Source organism: Pseudorasbora parva, chromosome 1 (assembly GCF_024679245.1).
Source record: "Pseudorasbora parva isolate DD20220531a chromosome 1, ASM2467924v1, whole genome shotgun sequence".
NCBI classification, from domain to species: domain Eukaryota; kingdom Metazoa; phylum Chordata; class Actinopteri; order Cypriniformes; family Gobionidae; genus Pseudorasbora; species Pseudorasbora parva.
The window spans coordinates 20,216,046-20,239,131 of record NC_090172.1 but is presented as its reverse complement, the minus strand read 5'-3'; the positions used below and the strand labels follow the sequence as shown (position 1 = coordinate 20,239,131).

Sequence of the window (23,086 nt, the reverse complement as noted above, 5' to 3'; positions counted from 1 at the left end):
ACTAACTGTTCGTTACAAGCAGCATTTGCCAGGCAGGTAACGTTAGCTAACATAAACATATTTTTGCTAGCCTACCTGCTGCAAAATTACACAATTTTTGTACAAATAAAGCTATTTTATATAGTGTAATTTATCACTTACCACTATCTTGTTTTTTCTCTTTTTTCTTTTCTGGCTTCCTAAAGCATAATTCCGCTCCATGATCGCCGAGGAGGTTTTGTATTTTGCCGGCAGCAGAGATTGCGTGGTTGGGTGGCTGTTGTCAGCGACGACTGAGAGGGCCCCCTTGAGGGGGATTCCGATAACAGTGTCAATGCACTTTACTGCATTGACTATCAAAGGGGCGCTCAAGCAGTTTGTCGTTGCATTTTATTCTTAACCTGTCGCTGTCTTGAGGCCCCAGGCCAGCTCGGTGCCCCAAGCAATTGCTTGACTTTCACTTTCGGACGGGTACCCGAATATGGAAGTGAACGAGGCTTTGCGACTTTTTTTTTGTATCTAGGCCTACATGAAATTCTGCATCCATTGTACGATTTTTTTTATTTATTTTTTTCCACCTCGGAAGGGCAACGTGAGTCGAGAAGGGCATATGGGCAGTTGCCCGGGCAACCTGAGCAACCCCCCTGTGCACGTCCCTGAAAGGGTGCATATGTGAGGTCAAGGGCAAAATGGATGGAAGAGGGGGAGAAAAATAGCTCATATTTTTGTAATCTTGAAAAAAGACGTCAAGAAAAGCAAGTTATAAGCAGTTTATTAATTAATCAGAAAGAATGTTATGATAATAATACTATCGTAAATGAAGTGTTTCAATTTTATTCAAATTCATATACATCATCTTATTCCAATGATAATGCTAATTAATTGATAAGTTCTTTAAAAAAGTGAAGGGTCATATTCCTACAATTAAGAACTCATTTAAAGATTTATGTGATTCGGACTTGAAAATCCAAGAATTAGATCTAGCTTTAAAAAGAATAAAAGCGGGCAAATCTCCTGGACCAGATGGTCTGACGACAGACTTCTATAAGTTCTTTTGGGAAGATTTAAAACATTTACTTTTAGAAGCACTACAAGATTGTATTATAAATAATAAATTACTGCCTACAATGAAGCAGGGTCTTATTATATTAATTCCAAAACCTGGAAAGGATAAAAGATTTTTAGAAAATCTACGACCTATTACACTTCTCAATATTGATTATAAAATATTTACTGGGGCGATAGCTGCTAGACTAAAGGTAGGACTTCCACAATTAATTAGTGAGACTCAATCTGGGTTCCTTAAGGGCAGATCAATACATAATAATATTCGTTTGGTGCTTGACATCTTAGAATATAATAATCTAATTAAAGATGATGGGTTTATTTTATTTTTGGACTTTTTTAAAGCCTTTGATATGGTCGAACACCCTTTTCTTTTTCAGACTCTTTTTCATTTTGGCTTTGGACCTAAATGTATTAATATGATTAAAATGCTGTATAATGACATAAATAGTTCCATAGCTCTTCCTAAAGGAACATGCCCAAGATTTCAAGTGAACAGAGGTATAAGGCAGGGTTGTGGTAGTTCACCTCTGTTGTTTATTATGGTTGCAGAATTATTAGCCATTCTTTTAAAAAATGAAAATATTTCGGGTATTAACTTTTTGGATCACAAATGTATCATAAGTCAACTTGCTGATGACACAACTCTTTTTCTAAAAAACCAATTGCAGATCCCCCTAGCACTTAATAACTTGGTAAAATATTTTGCTAATGCATCAGGATTACAGTTAAATACATCAAAATGTGAACTGATATTCATGACTCACCCTTGCTCTCATTGTATAATATTAAAAAGGAGGTGAAGTATTTAGGAATTATAATTTCTAAAGATGAAAACAGATTAGAATTATTAAATATTGATAGAAATATTGAAAAGTGTAAATCTACTCTAAACTGTTGGTTACAGAGGAACATCACAATATTCGGTAGAGTATTATTAACAAAAATAGAAAGTCTTTCAAGGTTAAATTATCCAGGATCCTCAATATCAGGAGAATATTGCCGATTTCTACTAAGAAAATAAAAGCAATTAATAAATTGAATTTTGATTTCATCTGGAGAAAGAAGTATCACTATATTCGAAAAAATGATATAATAAAGGAATACGAGGATTTAAAGGCTATTGATTTTGATATCATGAACGGGGTTCTTAAACTTAAATGGCTTCAATCTTTTATCAAAAATGAGCATTCATTTTGGTTTGCAATTCCGTCCAGTCTCTTTAAAAAAATGTGGAGGTATTACATTTTTTTTACAGTGCGACTTTGAGCTTTCTAAGATTCCACTGAAACTATCCGTTTTTCATAAACAAGTCCTCCTGTATTGGAAGATGTTGTTTAAACATAATTTCAGTCCACACAATGTATCCTTATGGAATAACCGCTGTATATTGTCCCAGAGAAAATCTTTGTTTATGGAGGAGTGGTGGCAAAAAGGTATTTGGTCAGTGCTTCACATGATGGACACAAATGGTAGTTTTTGGAATTGTAATGATTTCTGTATCAAATTTAACTTTAATTGTGAAAAGAGAGATTATACAAAGGTCATCAAAAGTATCCCTTTACCATTGGTTATTATGTTAAAAGGATTTTTAACATATTCTACACTTATTCCGAGAATAGTTTAACTTAATTTAGACCAAATCAAATTTGTTGATAAGAAGTGTACTAATAAGATTATAAGAAACTGTCGTTTGCAGGAAAACTATCCTGGTCGTATTAGGAGAAACTACATTTTCCAACATCTAAGTAATACATTGGTAAAGGAATACAGATGTAAATATCTTGTTTTTCCCCTTTCACCCAAATATAAAGAAATACACTTTAAAATAATGTATGATATTTATCCAGCCAAAGAATTTCTAAGAATAAGGTTTAATATGGAATCAAATACTTGTCAAAAAAATTTGTAACAATGATATTGCAACTGTAGAACATTTATTTTTTCAATGTAATTTAGTTAACCCATTTTGGAATGAGATCCTTTATTGGATAAATAATAACATATGCTCTTTTCCATCTATTAATTGGGACATGATACAATTTGGTATACATTTGGAGGACAAAAATGCAGACTTGTTATTAACTGTCTATTTCTTATAGTAAAAATTTTTATTCACAAATGCAAAATTTTGAAAACTGCACCCCAGTTCGATATATTTAGGAAAGAGCTAATCCTATATATTGATGCCTTAAAAATTATAAGAACATGTAAAGTCAGAAAATTACTTGATTTGTTTAATCATTATGACTTTATTGCCATTTTGAATTAATCCCCCAACTGTTTTTATTTATTTATTTATTATTATTATTATTATTTTTTTTTATTTGTTTATGTTCTCATTTTGTGTTGTTGTAACTTTATGCATTACAATTTGTCTCTACTCAGTCTGTAAAATTATGTTGGCCTGTTATGTTATTGTTCATATGCAAAAAAAAAAAAAAAAAAAAAAAAAATTTCTTGATTGTGGATTCAAAAAATGCGTAGATAATACGCGCCTCTGGTTGGTCACATGTCTGCTCCCACGTGACTGCGCTGATCTTTCACTGGATGAATAAAGGAAAAGAATGTGTGTGAACGGCAAGATAGCTTTTATCTGAATTAGCACGTTTGTTTTTCAGAAGCGGTAAGTGTGTAGAGATTTGGGACATTTATTTTTCTGTGAGGCAAGATCGATCAGCTGATTAATGTGCATGTTTGAAAGTCCTTTTGATGTGAGTTTGATGTGTATCTAACAAACATTTTCACACGAAGTTTGGCTACCATCCCATCACTAGTAACCAAATATTGTTGATGTTAACACACGGCATTTTTTTCTTTTACGGGTTATCTGAACAGCGTTTTTTTAACGTTATTGTTGAATAAAACATTAAGAGGGAACTTAAACGCTGAAAGGTGAATTATTTATTTTCTCTTGTGTGGACGTCAACACACTGTACGCCTCTTAGTTTATCAGTATTTTATGTTTTTATTTAGTATTTACTTTAACAATCAGTCAGTTTTTACATTTAGGTATAATTATTTTGTAATTTGTGATCACTTCCTGGTTCAGAGAGAATATTTCCAGTAGATATTTTCTAGTTTCACAGTCCAATGTGTTGTTTCCAATATTTATGCACACTGACTTTTTCTAAATATTTAATTGTGTGTCCAGCATATTGTCTGTTTATTGTTTATTGTCATATTGTTTCTGCAGTCATGAGTGATGGAGAGATAATTGAGCTGCCTCTGAGCCAGGGCAAGTTTGAGCAGATTTGGGGGGACCTGTAAGTCAATTTCACTAAAAATTAGTTTTTGACAATATAATGAGAGATGTAAATTTAGCAACATTACATTAGTGACAAAATTGATCATTGCATGTGCATTCAGTGAACCATGTTTTACATTTAAATTATGTCTTTTATTATGATTAATATTATTTATTATTAACACACAAATGCATCCCCATACATAAAATAACTGTATTTATTTACTTCCATAGAGGATTTGGTGAGCTGATCAAGGAGCTGCCTCGTACAAACAGTGATGCTTGGCTTACTGCTGTAAGCTAATGCTTTTATCATTTTTTTTTTAGTTGCACTCCAAAGCAATGTTCCCTTTAATTTCTTTTCTCTCTGAACAAAACTTTTCTCTATTCAGTGGACATTTTGGTCAACCGGGCAAACACATTCTTTTACCAGACCTGTACAGCGTACAAAAATGGCTTCATCGTGCAGTTGTAACTTTGAACTTTAACGTGCCTATCATTTAATTTCTACTGTACTGTGCCTATCATCTGTTATTTTCAATGCTTAATCAAGCCACTCTTCTTTAAAACATGAATGAAACATGTTTTATTTCACATTTGTTTGTTTCACTCTGCCTTTCATATTGAGCTATTTAGACCGCAAACATGACTCACTGCGATCACACACGAAATCTTTCTCTTTCTATGAAACTTATAACTGTACTGTACTTCAAGGGTTACGTTCACCCAAATATGAAATTCATGTCATTAATGATTGGCCCTAATGTCGTTCCACACCCAGGGCCGGCGCGTGCCTATAGGCGAACTAGGCAGCCGCCTAGGGCGGCGGCTCAGCCAGGGCGGCAAGAGAGAGAGAGAGAGTGTAACTGTGTAAGCGAGAGAGAGAATTAAAAAAAATATGTATTTGTTAGTTTTACATTAGGTAGGTTACAATTATGGCACTTATATCAACAACATTTTTTCCCACTCCATTAGTATAAATTTAAAAATAAAAATTTCCGCCCGGCCGTGCCCCCACCTCACTTAGAGCGGCATCGATTAGTATATGCGTGCAAAATACGCTCGACTGTGCCATCCGTTCCGTGGAAGAGCGCTTTTCGCTGCTTCGAGACCATGGGCGCGTATTTGGGTTTTTATATGACATCACATCTCTCAAAGAAAAGGAGAATAGCCTACAATAGTTCTTCAGGATTGCTTAAGACTGGAAAAGGCCCTGACTCATGGAGACTCACGGGATGTTGATAGGCATAAATAGTTTGAAGAGCTGACTGCTTTGGGTAGACGCCTGGTTGCTGGATCTAAACCACTGGATGCGCTTAAATTCATCTATGAAAAAGGGATGGAATAAATTTTTCTGAGCCCGATCTCACGAAAATGCATAGCCTATAAATAGTTTTCAATCTCGTGGAATGTATACGTCAAAATGAGTTTTGGCATGCATATGGTAGGCTACGTGGTTTTTCGCGTGCATATGATACGCACTTTATGGCGTATTATATGAACCGTATTATTAGGGTTATGGCGTATTATACATACGCATAAAGTGTATCATATGCACGCAAAAAAGATTTTACACTCTTAGTATTTATACGCATGACCATGAGATTGTGTTGATTTTCCCCAATGTTTTTATAGCATTGAGAGTGCTTCTCACTCTCCCCGTCACTGTGAGCTCAGATTATGATTATGTGAATGTGTGTTTGTGTGTATCAGTCAAGAAAAAAATCGAAACCTCCAATGAGCTAAATATTTGTTTGCATATTGCATATGTTCAGAGATGTTCTGCTGGTAGAAACAACAGGAGACCATAATAGCTAACGCGACTGTCAAGATATGGCTCGCACAGTGTTCAGAGCATAAGTTCAGAGTCCGCGCCAGCAGCAGCAGCGCGCGTTTCTTGTGGCGTTTATGTTGCGTGTCATCCGTGGGGCGTCTGCTGATATTAATGTACAGGGAAGCTCTATACTTCATGTTAAATATAAATATATTGCCGATTGATACAGCAAAGACAACGCCGGCAGTATAGCCGGCCCATACCATATCCATGGTATTGACGGCAAAAGGCTACAGAATATTTCGTTCTGTATTGACTGGTTTAATATTTCAAAATCGATAATTATATTGTTTTTTATTATTACAATTCGGCCTATATCTGCATTTATGTACAGACTTTCAAACATGAAAATGTCATTTTTATTAATGTGTATTCGTGTCAAAATGGCATATACACATCTTTTCCTATTATATTTCGCCTGGAAACGCTTCCAACACGCTCGCGTGTCGCGTGAAAATAGGCGTAGGCCTATCTTCTATTTGAAGCATGCACGTATTTTCCGCGCGGCTCGGACCGACGTAGGCAGTATGCAAGCTCTAACCGGTTAACATGGGAGCCGAAATAAAAACGGACACGCCACGCAGCCGAGATGCTCACGACACGCTTGCAGTGTGTCCCCGGCGTTATGGCCTTTTCACAACTGGTTCCTTCATTCGTTATTTATAACAGGTATTTATCTGATTGCGAAATGACTAAATTATCGTGCGCTTAGGTCGCGCTCTCTCTTATGTGGTCTTTGAATTTGAAATGAGCTGCTGAATAAAATGCATCTAATCTTATGTTTTCGTTGCTGTAAACTCCGTTAAATGAGCATACCACGGGAATTGAAGATCGGATTTATATTCATTTTGCGTAGGTGTAAGGTAGGCTATAAGACAACCTGCATGTTCTTTTTTTATTTTTATTTGTTTAGCTCCGTTTGCGAGAGCCGCGAGCATAATCAGCCTGCCTCAGCTCGTCAAAATGCCTTTAACTGTGGTGGTAATAGTTGGCGAAATTAACTAACATTGTGATGCTTGAAGTGTTTTATATCTATGGATTTTATTATAGGCAAGACAAGCCAAGAGTTGATTTGAGAGACTAAATCGATTAAATATGCGGTTAACTCACTGTCGGGCGCTGGCCGCTTGGTCGTCACTTAAAAAAAATAAAACTTTAATTTAACAAACAAAAAAATGCTCTAAACATTTTTCTAAATTAACTTAATAAAGAAACGAAACGAAATATATCTACTTTGACATTAAAAACAAAACAGAACTATTTTAATGGCTGCAACAATGTAAAAAAAAAAAAAAAAAAAAAAAAACCCGGCCTCCAGTCGGACTCGGGCCGAGAATTTTGATAAGCCTAGATTTGAGGCCCGTGCAGGGCTCTAGTTTTATTCTGTACACTGTCTATTATAAAACAGAAATGATATGCAGCTGTAGCACTGTGTACTTTTTTCACGTTGCAGAATGAAAAATAAAATCTGAAAACATGCCTGCACGTTTTTATTTTAGTGTCATTTTATAGATAAAGAACATATTAATTTGTATGTACATGCATCTTAAGGATACCTAATTGTGAGTGTGAGGTGGGGGGCGGCACGATCGTGCTCTGCCTAGAGCGGCATTTGAGCTAGCGCCGGCCCTGTCCACACCCATAAGACCTCCGTTCATCTTCGGAACGCATTCACCCAAAAATGAAACTGGTCATAATTTACTCTCCCTCAAATTCTTCCAAACCTGCATGGATTTCTTTCTTCTGCTGAACACAAAGGAAGATATTTGGAAGAATGTTTGTATATAAGCAGATTTTGAGCCCCATTAACTACTATAGTATTTTTTTCCCTACTATGGTAGTCAATGCGGCTCAAAATCTGCTTGTATACAAACATTCTTCCAAATATCTTCCTTTGTGTTCAGCAGAAGAAATAAATTCATGCAGGTTTGGAACAACTTGAGGGAGAGTAAATGATGACATAATTTTCATTTTCGGGTGAACTAACCCTTTAAGATATTTTATATTTAGTCCGAGAGCTTTTCTGTTCCTTCATGAAAGTGTATGCACACTATACTGTCCATGTCCAGAAAGGTAATAAAAACATCATCAAAGTAGTCCATATGTGACATCAGTTGGTTAAGTGGAATCTCTTGCATCGAAAATGCATTTTGGTCCAAAAATAACAAAACTATGACTTTATTCAGCATTGTCTTCTTTTCTGGGTTTGTTTTCAATCCTCAAATAAAGATTAGAACGGTTATGAATCAGCGTATTGATTCATGATTCCTCCACTACTGCAGCTAGAGGGAACATTGCTTCAAAGTGATTTTTTTTTTAAATTGACTACCAGATTTCTGCTACCAAAGGTCCAACAGGTGTTTTTACAAACATAACTGCTGAATTGATTTAATTGCTTCTAATTCTAAATTCAGGAACAGAATGCAGCATCAAACCTTCCATACCTAAATTTTAACATTCTGCACTACCACAGGCATTGCCCGATGGCCCTTTCATGGAAGAATTTGACCTGGATTTCCCAGAGAGCACTGAGATTTCTGCACCTGATGTGGCCCCAGTTGTGGACAACCTCCCACCCCCTGCAACTGTAGTACCCTCCATCTCTGACTATCCTGGGGAATATGATTTCCAGTTACGCTTTAATCAGTCCAGCACTACAAAGTCGGCTACATCCACAGTGAGTGAACGAAGATTTTGAATATATATATAATATATATATTAGGGATGGGCATTTTTGTAAAGTTTTCATTTTGATCATCGATAGGTCTCAAAAACGAGTAATCGATTAACCATGGGTGGGGGGCGGGGCGTCTCCGTCATGGAGATATGAAACTATTTTAAGACTGTTATGAAAATGTATTCGACAAAAACATGAGATGTCTATGCAAATATGAACATATGACTATAAAAAAATAACTGTTACATTATGATGCATAAATGTCTTAAAGAAAAAGAAACTAAATAGACCTAACTGTTTCAAATAACCCAGTCAATGATATCGGGCATTGTATGAATTTTGCTAGAGAATTAATAAACTCAGTCAAACGCATCCTATATAAGATTAATCAGATATATGCCTATTACAATTGTCATCTGCCCAAAAGGACGCAAATGCGCATGTGAACTTGGCCAACAGGCTTGCAAACGAAACTCATTTTGAATGCGCTCTTCAACGCTAATACACGGGCAACGAAACCACAGATAATTTACAACACTTTAATCGTGTTCTTATTATAATTCTATGTAGCCTACATGACAGATTGGCAATGATCAAATGATCAAAGTGAGAACAGCATCACTGCGCGTTTTTGAATCCATGAGAAACATTAAAACCGATCGAATGTTAAAAAAATGAGTAACACTGCTGCGTTATTAATATCATCAATGATTTTGAAAACGAAATAGCCTATCTAAAAATAATATGACCATCTCAAATAACCCAGAGTCGACAATGTCGGGCTGTTTGCATTTGAGCTGATGAATGAACACCAGCCGAAATAACGGCAGCGCTTTGCTAGCTGGTTATTAAACTCAACCAAACGCCGTACTATATGAAATGAATCTGATATAGACAACATATAATCAAGTATAAAACAAATAATCTTACAACTTGCATCTGTGGAAAAGGACACGGATATGCAGATGAACTTGACCGCGCTCTGACTCTGGTTGGGGATTTCCTTTATTCAGGGTTCCTACAGGGTCTGGAAAAGTATGGAAAAAATAAATCAGAGTATGGATTAGTGTTGGGCGATATGCCTAATTTTCCTTTCGTCAGCCTGTGAGACCGCGATACACGATCTTATCGCGTTGGGGCGGTGCAATCAGTGGCGTAACTTTGTTTTAAAAAGTGGGTGGGACAGTCACACGAAAATGCGTATAAATAGAAGGCTACGAGTGTGCAATCTCGTGGAATGTATACGTCAAAATGAGCTTTGGCTTACAAATGGTAGGCTACGCAGTTTTTTGTGTGCATATGATACACACTTTATGGCGTATTATAAGGGAATGCTTCTAAACACAATATAGCGTTAGTGTCCAGATTTTTCACGTGAATAAAGGCATAGATTTGCACACTTTAAATCCTCGTATTTTTTTCTCATTAAAACCGAATATCATCAGTGATTTACATCAAGAGCAGGGACAGTTTTTGTGCATTTTGTTTCGTGATTTTACCGGAATGAATAAAAAAGTTAGATTAAAGTGCTCTGCACATGCATGAGCCACGAGAGAAATCTGAACCACTGAAAACGGCAACGAGCGCCAGATCGCCTCTTATTTAACAAACGAAATGATGCTCTTCTAGTTAACCAGATGTGTTGTGTTTGTATTAGTTAGGTTCATCCGTGAAGCAATCCGTGTGCAACTGGTCCGCTGTTGCATACCACAAACACAGCATTTATTCATTATTTTTTTATTTAAAATCCAAAAGTTTTTACTGAACATGGCTCGTCAGAATTGCAATTCTCTTTGTTTACTCTTCTAAGTCAGGTTAACTTATAGGCTATTAGCCTACATAAACAGCATTTTATTCAATTCATTTATTCATATTTAGATTTAGCTCACACAAGTGGCAAAACATTTAAACATAGGTTATAGCCTAAGTCACAAACATTTTAAATTAGAAACTTACAATAGGCTATTCAAAAACAGCCGACTCTCGTCTTTTCTTTCGTTTTTAAACCTTTTAAAGGAAATCCTGCAGTCTCGTTTCCTTGCTTAACTTGAGAAAAAAAGCCATGTGTTGACTTTGAAACAAGAGTAGGCCTATATTTTAAATTATATGCATCTGTGGTTAAATTACTAGAATTTCGCGTCAGTACATGTTTATTTTAATGCGAACAATGTTCTGTCGCTTTAATGCAGCAAGTGCAGCGCAGCAAAGAATAGACTCGGTACGAAAATGATCCGTGCACTGCTGCAGACGCAACGCACCTGGAACGGACTGACGGACAGCATTCGCGTGCAGTGTGAAATCATTAACATGGGTACGAAAAAAATACGCGCCGCACTGCAGATGGAGTAGCCTATGTGTGAAACGGGCTCCATCGGAACGCGTGTTCAGTGCTGCGGGCAACATAACTCCCCACCGCAACCTTCTCAAACCTGAGAGAGTAAACCAGCTGGTTTTCTTTATACAAAACATTTTTGGGAATAGATACCTGAATTGCATAACAATAATTGTTGTCTTAATTGTTTGTGGCCTTGTGTTTGTTTTAGCAATAAGTTCATTCGAGTAGCCTATACATTTGAGGTGATTTAATTGTTTTGCCGTTTTATTTGAGTTCTTTCATTGTGTTTTTTATTTATTAAAGCCTATTTCGTTATTTTTAGGCTACCGTCAACCTGGTGTCGCAGCCTGTCTATTTTAATGGACTATTTATTTCTGTAGCCCATACAGCGGGCAAGGGCTAAAACACATTATTAGAAAATACATTCTGCTGACATTTGTATTTCACTGCACTTTAACAAGAAATCTTAAATTAATGGCCAGTGCAATATTTTTTTGTTCATTGTTGTTCAGTCGTTAAGTCGTTTGAAAACAAGCTGCTTTTATTTTTTGACTGATTGCTCTGAATGTTTTGCATATACATATACATACATACACACACACACACACACACACACACACACACATATATGTAAGGGATAATCCACCTAGAGGCAACCATACACACACACACACACATATATATATATATGGGGGGGGGGTAAAGACATTTGTAAAGTAAAGACATTTGTGTGTCTTTACTCGCAGTTTATGAGGACATGATTCGGTTTATGGATTATTGTATGTGATTAAACCTTAGCACTAGCAAGCAAAACGGTTTTGAACCACAGACTAGTGTACATAGAACAACAATAGAGTCCGTTAGCGTATTTGAATGACGAAGTACGCGATCGTGTCGTTTACTGATGTTTACTCACGCGACGAGCCAACAGCATAGACATTTGAAGCAGTTTTACTCACTGGCTGCTTCCAAAGCAGGACCGAACCTTTATTGCTGGGACCGCTCTGTCAAAAACACACTTCTTTGGTATGATTTGGTGAAGTCCTGACAGCAATGAACGGTGGAGATCCACTTTTGCGTCGCGACTGAAGCGATGTTGTGAAGCTTCCCGTCATTTCTGCGTTCAAATCGGGTCAAATGCAGCGCTGCCTTCCTGGAATGCTGTGCTGAAGCGTTGAAGTCACCCATAGGAATAAAGTGGAGTGCGGCGCCTGGATCTGCACCTGAGTGTTTATGGCCGTGCATTTCCTCTCTCGCTCTAGTCACGCTCGCGCGCACCCTACCGGGAGAAGAGCCCGTACGGCCCATACAAGGACCTTCCGATCTATTAACGTCAAGTCGACCCATACTCGAAAAAAACTCTCCGAAACTTGTGAGAAACCGGAAGGAGTATTTTTAACACAGAAATACTCCATCAAACGTCCAACATTAGTTTTTGAAACTTTGTCTATGTTTAGGATGGGAATCCAAGTCTTTAACAGTGTAAAAAGCTCAGTATGCCTGAAACAGCATTTCACCCCCCCTTTAAGGTTTAAAAAAATAAATCTACTTCAGATTTAATAAATTGTTCACCTGTTTGGAAAATGTTTGTCATGTTTTGACAGTAAAGGATAGTTTAAAACCACAGTTAACTGTCTGTTTTCTACATCTTTCACTCAGGAGCAAAAATATGCCTTTAAACTTTAAAGAAATAACGATTTTACATTTATCAGGATATTTATCGATACCGACTGATATGCCCAGCCCTACTTTCTGTCAATCTTGAGTACCTACAGAGCAGTATTGCATCCTTCTCTCATACCTCTGAAAATTCTTTAGTTTTATTATATTTATAAAATAAAGATATGTTCTACTGAGTCTTTCTGGAAAAAAACAGCGGATGGAGGCGTATAATGTGTGCAGAGTGTTGCAACTGTTGTGTTGAGAGCGTCTGAAAGCTGTGACATCCTCAAGCGTGGAAAAGAAAACGTTACCCTGAATAAACCATGGCTATCAATCAGATTCAACTCTACATATATGATCCAGAATCTGATCGGAGGCTTAAATTGAACAGGAGAAGCAGCAACAGCAGGACGTCCGTCTCTGTGACTGTATTTAGTAGCTTGTCAACATTTGTGTGTTTACTCGCGGATTATGAGGATATGATTTGGTTTATGGACTATTGTATGCGACTAAACCTTAGCAGTAGCAAGCAAAATGGTTTTGCACGTGTAACGTTATACATAGAACAGCAATGGAGTAGTGCATTTGAATGACGAAGCACGCTTTGTGTCCTAGGTTTATGTTTGGGGTAGTTCAATAAACAAACAGACACCTATAGTGGTCAGCTAAACAAATGTATTTAAACACACACCATAGATTACATGCTCCATTGATAAATTAACTATATATGATCGTGTTGTTTACTGATGTTTACTTACGCGCACCGATAGCCAACAACATAGACATTTGAAGCAGTTTTACTCACCGCCTGCTTCCAAAGCAGGGCCGTGAACCTTTATCATCGTGACCGCTCCATCAAAAGCACACTTCTTTGGTAACATTGTTGATTTTGTGAAGTCCTGTGACAGCAGTGCGCGCACGCACCCTTCCGTGAGATGAGCCCATACAAGGGACATTCCGCCCCATCTACGTCAAGCGGACCCATACTCGGAAAAAAACTCTCTGAAACTAAGGAAATTACTATTCATCCAATTTTTTATATCAGCTATGCATTCCGTTAATCTTGTGAATTGGTAAGTTTCGTCAGGGCTTGAAGAAATATATAGCTGAGTATTATCAGCATAACAATGAAAACTAACGCCATGCTTCCTAATAGTGTCTCCCAGTAGCAGCATAAACAACGGTGAAACAGTGAAAAGCAACGGTCCTAACACTGAGTTTTGCGGCACTCCATACTGAACTTGGGATCGGTGTGACATCTCTTTATTTACTGCTACAAACTGATAACAGTCAGATAAGTACGATTTAAACCATACTAATGCCAACATAATTTTCGAGTCCATTCAAAAGAATATTGTGATCGATAGTATCAAATGCAGCGCTAAGATCGAGTAACACTAATAGAAAGATACTGCCACAATCAGATGATAAGAGTAAATAATTTGTAACTCTGATGAGAGCAGTCTCAGTACTATGATACGGTCTAAATCCTGACTGGAAATCCTCACATATACCATTTCTTTTTAGAAAGGAACATAATTATGAAGACATTGCATTTTCTAGGATTTTTGATAGAAACGGTAGATTCGAGATTGGCCTGTAATTGACTAATTCTTTAGGATCAATTTACGTTTTTTTAATAAGTAGTTTAATTATAGCCAACTTAAAGGGGGGGGGGGAGATGTCAATCTTGAGTACCTATAGAGTAGTATTGCATCCTTCATATATCTGAAAAGTCTTTAGTTTTATTATATTTGTAAAAGAAATATTGGCTGTACTGAGTTTTTCCGAAAAAAACTGAGCGCCTGGAGGCGTATCGTGTGGGCGGAGCTAAAGAATGACGAGCGCACACAAAGAAGTGACGTCCTCAAGCGTGGAGAAGAAAACGTTACCCTAATAAAACCATGGCTATCAATCAGATTCAACTAATACAGATATGATCCAGAATCGGATCCGGAGGATGAAATAAATTGAACAGGAGAAGTGGGACGTCCGACTCTGTGGTATGTACTGTATTTAGTGGCCTGTCAACATTTGTGTGTGTTTACGCACAGTTTATGAGGACATGATTTGGTTTATAGACTATTGTATGCGACTAAACCTTAGCAGTAATAAGCAAAATGGGTTTTGCACGTCAGACTAGTGTAACGTTATACATAGAACAACAATAGAGTAACCGCATTTGAATGATGAAGCACGCTTTGTGAGAACCTCCCCTAGGTTTATTTTTGGGTGGTTTTACAATAATCAAACTGACACCTAAAGTGGTCAGCTAAACAAATGTATTTAAACTAGGGATGTCAACGATTAATCGATGATCGATTAATTGTCGATAAGACATTTGATCGATAAGACTTATCGATCATCGATTAAGCAGGGTCATGCGTGTGCGTGCGGCTCAACCGCGTAACAGGAGGAAAAATGAAGCGAGCGTGCCCGAGTTCTATTTGGGACCATTTTACAGCTGGAGTTGCACCTTCATCATGACTGCAAGTTTGCATGTGCATTCGCAGCATTTTGTTTTGTGCAAATGTAAGTTGTAATATTGTGTTTATTTTGTGCAGGCCTATCTTTAGCTGATTTATCTCATAAGGATGCATTTGGTTAATAATAACCTTTGAGGTGAGCGGTAGTAAGGCGTGGCGGTGATCAGCTTCAGCGTGCAGCTCCAACAGCACTAATAATGACTATGATTGGGACTGTCATATTACACAACATTAATGAGAACACTATTGTAATAAAACATTGTGATTGTTAAGTATTTGGGTTTATTTGCCGTGTGTTTTATTGCGTTGATCCAGGAAGAGCGCGTGCACAACATGAGTCACGCATTCTGACTCGCGCATGTAACTTGTTCAAGTTCACTTGTGCATTCGCATGATTGTGCTGAAGTAATTTGTAATATTACATTTATTTTGTAACGTTATATATGTGATCAATCATATAGGATGGGTTTCTTTTAGCGAAATAAAACGCACTAACAAGTGGCTTCAGTCAGTGATGGCTACTGGTTTTCATTCAGTGCTTTGGCTTTAGCGCATACAGAGCAAAGCATAATAACCATGTTTGGGACTGTCATATTATATAACAGAAATGAGAACACTATTTTAATAAATGGTTGTAAAGTCATTGGGTTTAGGTGCCGTGTTCAGAGCGTTGTTCCAGGAAGAGCGCGTCTCCCATTCTGAATATGAATATCAGCAACTCAGTTCAAGTTCACTTGTGCATTCGCATCATTTTTTGAAGATATATAATTTGTAATATTTTGTTAACTTTATATAAATCTGATTAATCTCATATAGGAAGCTTTTTGTTGAGTTAAATAACGAAAGAGCTTCAGTGTTTACTTACCAGTGTTGATTCAGCGCATCAGCTTCAGCTCGCGCCGTTCAAACAGCAACGCACGACTAATAATAACTATGATTGGGACTGTCACATTACATAACATTAATGAAAACAATATTTTAATAAATCGTTTTGAATTAATTGGGTTTAGGGGACGTTCAGGGCCGGCGCGTGCCTATAGGCGAACTAGGCAGCCGCCTAGGGCGGCGGCTCAGCCAGGGCGGCAAGAGAGAGAGAGAGAGTGTAACTGTGTAAGCGAGAGAGAGAATTAAAAAAAATATGTATTTGTTAGTTTTACATTAGGTAGGTTACAATTATGGCACTTATATCAACAACATTTTTTCCCACTCCATTAGTATAAATTTAAAAATAAAAATTTCCGCCCGGCCGTGCCCCCACCTCACTTAGAGCGGCATCGATTAGTATATGCGTGCAAAATACGCTCGACTGTGCCATCCGTTCCGTGGAAGAGCGCTTTTCGCTGCTTCGAGACCATGGGCGCGTATTTGGGTTTTTATATGACATCACATCTCTCAAAGAAAAGGAGAATAGCCTACAATAGTTCTTCAGGATTGCTTAAGACTGGAAAAGGCCCTGACTCATGGAGACTCACGGGATGTTGATAGGCATAAATAGTTTGAAGAGCTGACTGCTTTGGGTAGACGCCTGGTTGCTGGATCTAAACCACTGGATGCGCTTAAATTCATCTATGAAAAAGGGATGGAATACATTTTTCTGAGCCCGATCTCACGAAAATGCATAGCCTATAAATAGTTTTCAATCTCGTGGAATGTATACGTCAAAATGAGTTTTGGCATGCATATGGTAGGCTACGTGGTTTTTCGCGTGCATATGATACGCACTTTATGGCGTATTATATGAACCGTATTATTAGGGTTATGGCGTATTATACATACGCATAAAGTGTATCATATGCACGCAAAAAAGATTTTACACTCTTAGTATTTATACGCATGACCATGAGATTGTGTTGATTTTCCCCAATGTTTTTATAGCATTGAGAGTGCTTCTCACTCTCCCCGTCACTGTGAGCTCAGATTATGATTATGTGAATGTGTGTTTGTGTGTATCAGTCAAGAAAAAAATCGAAACCTCCAATGAGCTAAATATTTGTTTGCATATTGCATATGTTCAGAGATGTTCTGCTGGTAGAAACAACAGGAGACCATAATAGCTAACGCGACTGTCAAGATATGGCTCGCACAGTGTTCAGAGCATAAGTTCAGAGTCCGCGCCAGCAGCAGCAGCGCGCGTTTCTTGTGGCGTTTATGTTGCGTGTCATCCGTGGGGCGTCTGCTGATATTAATGTACAGGGAAGCTCTATACTTCATGTTAAATATAAATATATTGCCGATTGATACAGCAAAGACAACGCCGGCAGTATAGCCGGCCCATACCATATCCATGGTATTGACGGCAAAAGGCTACAGAATATTTCGTTCTGTATTGACTGGTTTAATATTTCAAAATCGATAATTATATTGTTTTTTATTATTACAATTCGGCCTATATCTGCATTTATGTACAGACTTTCAAACATGAAAATGTCATTTTTATTAATGTGTATTCGTGTCAAAATGGCATATACACATCTTTTCCTATTATATTTCGCCTGGAAACGCTTCCAACACGCTCGCGTGTCGCGTGAAAATAGGCGTAGGCCTATCTTCTATTTGAAGCATGCACGTATTTTCCGCGCGGCTCGGACCGACGTAGGCAGTATGCAAGCTCTAACCGGTTAACATGGGAGCCGAAATAAAAACGGACACGCCACGCAGCCGAGATGCTCACGACACGCTTGCAGTGTGTCCCCGGCGTTATGGCCTTTTCACAACTGGTTCCTTCATTCGTTATTTATAACAGGTATTTATCTGATTGCGAAATGACTAAATTATCGTGCGCTTAGGTCGCGCTCTCTCTTATGTGGTCTTTGAATTTGAAATGAGCTGCTGAATAAAATGCATCTAATCTTATGTTTTCGTTGCTGTAAACTCCGTTAAATGAGCATACCACGGGAATTGAAGATCGGATTTATATTCATTTTGCGTAGGTGTAAGGTAGGCTATAAGACAACCTGCATGTTCTTTTTTTATTTTTATTTGTTTAGCTCCGTTTGCGAGAGCCGCGAGCATAATCAGCCTGCCTCAGCTCGTCAAAATGCCTTTAACTGTGGTGGTAATAGTTGGCGAAATTAACTAACATTGTGATGCTTGAAGTGTTTTATATCTATGGATTTTATTATAGGCAAGACAAGCCAAGAGTTGATTTGAGAGACTAAATCGATTAAATATGCGGTTAACTCACTGTCGGGCGCTGGCCGCTTGGTCGTCACTTAAAAAAAATAAAACTTTAATTTAACAAACAAAAAAATGCTCTAAACATTTTTCTAAATTAACTTAATAAAGAAACGAAACGAAATATATCTACTTTGACATTAAAAACAAAACAGAACTATTTTAATGGCTGCAACAATGTAAAAAAAAAAAAAAAAAAAAAAAAAACCCGGCCTCCAGTCGGACTCGGGCCGAGAATTTTGATAAGCCTAGATTTGAGGCCCGTGCAGGGCTCTAGTTTTATTCTGTACACTGTCTATTATAAAACAGAAATGATATGCAGCTGTAGCACTGTGTACTTTTTTCACGTTGCAGAATGAAAAATAAAATCTGAAAACATGCCTGCACGTTTTTATTTTAGTGTCATTTTATAGATAAAGAACATATTAATTTGTATGTACATGCATCTTAAGGATACCTAATTGTGAGTGTGAGGTGGGGGGCGGCACGATCGTGCTCTGCCTAGAGCGGCATTTGAGCTAGCGCCGGCCCTGGGGACGTTTCAGCACGTTGTTCTTGCAAGTGCGTCCAAATTCTGAATAACATATCTGAGGCGGCGTTCGGGTTGTATTACATGTTATATTTGGTTATTAAATAAGTAATTTAATTAAATTATAAATAACATCGACTAATTTTACAATCCCATAGTCCTTTGTTTAGATAAAAAAAAATCCTTCTCATTCATTTGGTGAAGAACATGGCGTTTTGAGCAGCATTGCACATACCTACTGTCATGCTGTCGGCTATAAGCCACTGCTGTAGACACATATTTCAGTATTATGGTTAACGATTAATCGATTAATTGATCGTTAATTTAAACGACGATCGATCATGGGAATTTGTGAAAATTGACATCCCTAATTTAAACACACACCATAGATTGCACGCTCCATTGATGAATTAACTAACGTTATACACGATCGTGTTGTTTACTGATGTTTACTTACGCGACGATAACCAAAATAGACATTTGAAGCAGTTATACTCACCGCCTGTTTCCAAGGCACGACCGTGAACCTTTATCGCCGGGACCACTCCTTAAAAAACACACTTCTTTGGTAACTGTTGATTTCGTGAAGTCCTGTGACTGCAGTGACCGTGGAGATCTACTTTTGTGACGCGACTGAAGCGTGATGTGACGCTTCTCGTCATTTCTGCGTTCAAATCGGTTCAAATGCAGCGTTGCCTTCCCAGAATGCTGTGCTGAAGCGTTGAAGTCGCTTGATGTCACACATAAGAATAAAGTGGAGCACAGCGCCACAGAAGTGTTGCTCAGACGAGTGGATCTGCTCCTGAGAGCAGTGTTTATGGGGCGTGTATTTCCTCTCTCGCTCTGGTCATGCGCGTGCGCACCGTTCAAGGACCTTCCGCTTTGTCGACGTCAAGCGGACCCATACTTGAAAAAACTCTCCAAAACTTGTGAGAAACAGGAAGGAGTATTTCAGGGTTCCCGCGGGGTCTTAAAAAGTCTTAAAAAGTCTAAAATTCAGAAAGTTAAATTTAAGGCCTTAAAAAGTCTTAAGAACGCCCAGATTTTCATCCTAGGTCTTAAATTTAATTTACCAAAGTCTTAACTTTTACTTCCGTTCAGAAACAAAACCTTTTAGTTTTCTTCACCCGACTGCTTCATGCATTTTTACTCCTTACACTTTTCCTTCAGCTTTTCAGAAAGCAGCGATTGGCGAACAGAAAGCAAGAAATTGCCATAATAAACCATATTTTGGCAAAAAGCGCTATTTGTCTTTTAGGATTTTTTTAAGCGCGCAAAATGTTGAGGATTTACGGTCAAATAGCACTTTAATTTGCTGGCGTCAACACTCGCATTCTAATAGGGTTAAGCGTAATGTATTTGATCTGACTGGGTGGGCAGCTGTCAATCTCAGGCCCAACCGTAGATCCGCCCCTATCATAGGTTGGTTGTTTTGTCTGGTCTGCACTTGTGTCTACGCGTGTTTTCAAAGAACATGGGTCTTTGCACACTGAGTCCGATATTTTTGCATGCATTTTTCCGTATTTTTGATCCGAAAAATTTGTCACGCACAGAGACCTTGCACACTGAGTCCGATGCTTATTAATGTTTTAGTTTTTTATTAGTTTTCATTCATTAGTTTTTGAAACTTTGTCTATGTTTAGGATGGGAATCCAAGTCTTTAACAGTGTAAAAAGCTCAGTATGCATGAAACAGCATTTCACCCCCCCCTTTAAGTTTTCCATACATATCCTAATGTCAAGGATGAATTCATAGTATTAAGCAGAGGATCTATGACCTCTGGAAGCCTCTCTTTTAATAGCCTTGTTGGTATAGGGTCAAGCATACATGTTGCTGATTTGGATTGATTTGTAGTGAGTCTTTATATCCTTGGAGAGTCTTTGGGTGCTTTCACACCAGCCTCATTTAGTTTGGTTGAATCATACTAGAGTTCGTTTCCCTCTTTGGTGCGGTTCGTTTGTTCAGGTGTGAAAGCAGCAATCGCACTTGAGTGCGCACCAAAAGCGGACCAAACAAGCGTACCGAGACCTCCTTGAAGAGGTGGTCTTGGTACGTTTTCAAACGAACTCTGGAGCGGTTTGTTTATGGTGAGAACGTGATCCGACCTCGAACAGAACCAACTGCAAAAGTACTGATCATTTTTGGACTAAACCAGCTGCCGTAGTTAGCTGCGCTGACATTAGCTGTGTCTCATTTCAGAAGGCTGCGTCCTCCGGAGGTCGCATTCAAAGGGTGCATACGTCATAAGGCCGTCTCATTTCAAAAAAGTGAGAAGGACTCTCCAAATGCGACCTTCGAATGCGTCCTTCTTTCACAGGATTTCGGAGTGTGCACGAGGAGTATCCTTCACGGCTGGAGATAACCCACAATTCTTTGCGTCTCCGTTAACAAGCGTCATATTTTTTTTTTTATTATATGAAAAAACGGCACCACCGCCAGATATACATGCGAGCGTAGGTGTGGTGTTTAAATTAAGTAGTTCAAGCTTTTTTTGTTTTTGTTTTTTAAGCTCTATAACCTCAAACAGATAGTTGTGGTAAACAGGATTACAACTGTCTAGTGCATTTTAAACGTTTAGAACAGTACATTGCTGTCAAGACAAGAAACATTTCATAGTCATTTTCAAGTTATAAATAATTTTCATTCATATAACTGGCGTGAGAGCGCAACGAGGCTCAACTTGTTGGCATAGCAACGTGATACTTCCTGCCTGTGTGTCCTACGAAGGACGTCTCGTTTAATTTTGATTGAGGACACTCCGTATACTGCATCCTACACAGGACGTGTCCTCCGGAGGATGCACCCTTTGAAATTTAACGAAATGAGACACAGCTAGTGTGTGCATGACATTATTACCTGATAGATCGTTAGAATCTATTTTTCCACACGTAAATTCTGACCAATCGAAAAGCAGTTTATGAAATGGGCTATGACCAATGAGTGATGTGGATGTTGTCACATGCTTGCGTTTTGGTTCGTTTCAACTGGTTCGGACCAAAGCAATCAATGACTACGTTTACATGGACAGCAGTAATCTAATTATTAACCTTATTCTAAATAAGACAATATTCTGATTAAGGTGTTTACATGAGTTGCTTTTAGAGTACTCCGTTCATGTTCCCGTTTTACATGTGATAGAACATAGATCGATTATGGCACGTCATTACGTCCCCATGCCACGCTATGTTCTCCAACATCCAATCATGGCGTGACTTTGGCAGGTCTGTTATGGGCTCAGGAAACCCGCTAACTTCACCTGCGGGTGTCGCTGTTGGACAGTGTTACTTTAAATTAAGAAGTATATGCGTTTTTATAATGTTTTATATACATTTACGTTGATTTATTTTTGTAATATTTCTTTTTTTTTGAAGAGACACTACCCCTCTTTCCTCCTTATTGACAGCCTACATTTAGAATAGCTTTGATTAATGATGAAAAAGTGACTGTTTGGATTGTTTTTCCTGCCGTCGAGCCACAGGCGTTCACTGAATGACCCATCTGGTTTGCGATTACAGATACAAACTTATTGTATTTTACTTTTACAATGAGCATAATAATTACAACAAAAATAAAAATATATAGAGAGGACGCAGTGTTCAAAATGAACAGTCAAGTCAAGCCAATTTTAAGCCATAGACTCTAGAAAGAACTAAAAACCTTTCTTTTTAAACAAGCATTTTTTACTTTTTGCTAACTTTTTTTTTGTGTGTTCTTTCCAGTTTTTAATTTTGTTTTATTTGTTTTATGTGTAGCACTTTGGGATTGTTTTTAACTATGAAAAGGGCTTTACAAATAAAATATATTATTATTATTATTATTATTATTCAAGTAAAACACACACCGCCCATAGCAACGCGTTATGGCAACGACATTTCAGACTGACAGATACGTAAAAGATAAACGGGACTTTTCCGCCATTTGTTACTTACTGGTTTGTAGACGTTGTTATATTAATTATAATTCCAATTCTGTTTTATTGGCCACAATTTATCGATGATTGTTGAAAGGGGCACTTTTGATTAATTTTCAAAAAGGGCAGAGGCTCGAACCCACAAAGCCTCCCCTCTGCACTTCCCTGTTGTCACAAAATGCGGCGAA

The 23,086-nt window shown here is 37.9% G+C and overlaps 1 protein-coding gene across 2 annotated transcripts in view; it reads left to right on the top strand.

The window, feature by feature from the left end:
• Positions 1 to 3,551: 3,551 nt before the first annotated feature.
• Positions 3,552 to 23,086, top strand: part of LOC137059471 (cellular tumor antigen p53-like) — an 83,585-nt gene continuing 64,050 nt past the window's right edge. Inside the window, exons 1-4 of one of the 2 annotated variants that reach the window (XM_067432448.1) lie at positions 3,552 to 3,670; positions 4,241 to 4,310; positions 4,526 to 4,586; positions 8,599 to 8,802. In XM_067432448.1, coding sequence (XP_067288549.1) covers positions 4,243 to 4,310; positions 4,526 to 4,586; positions 8,599 to 8,802 — 333 coding nt within the window. In that variant the 5' untranslated portion in view covers positions 3,552 to 3,670; positions 4,241 to 4,242. Of the gene's footprint in view, positions 3,759 to 4,240; positions 4,311 to 4,525; positions 4,587 to 8,598; positions 8,803 to 23,086 lie in introns of both variants that reach the window. The other variant, XM_067432449.1, reaches the window with a different exon arrangement.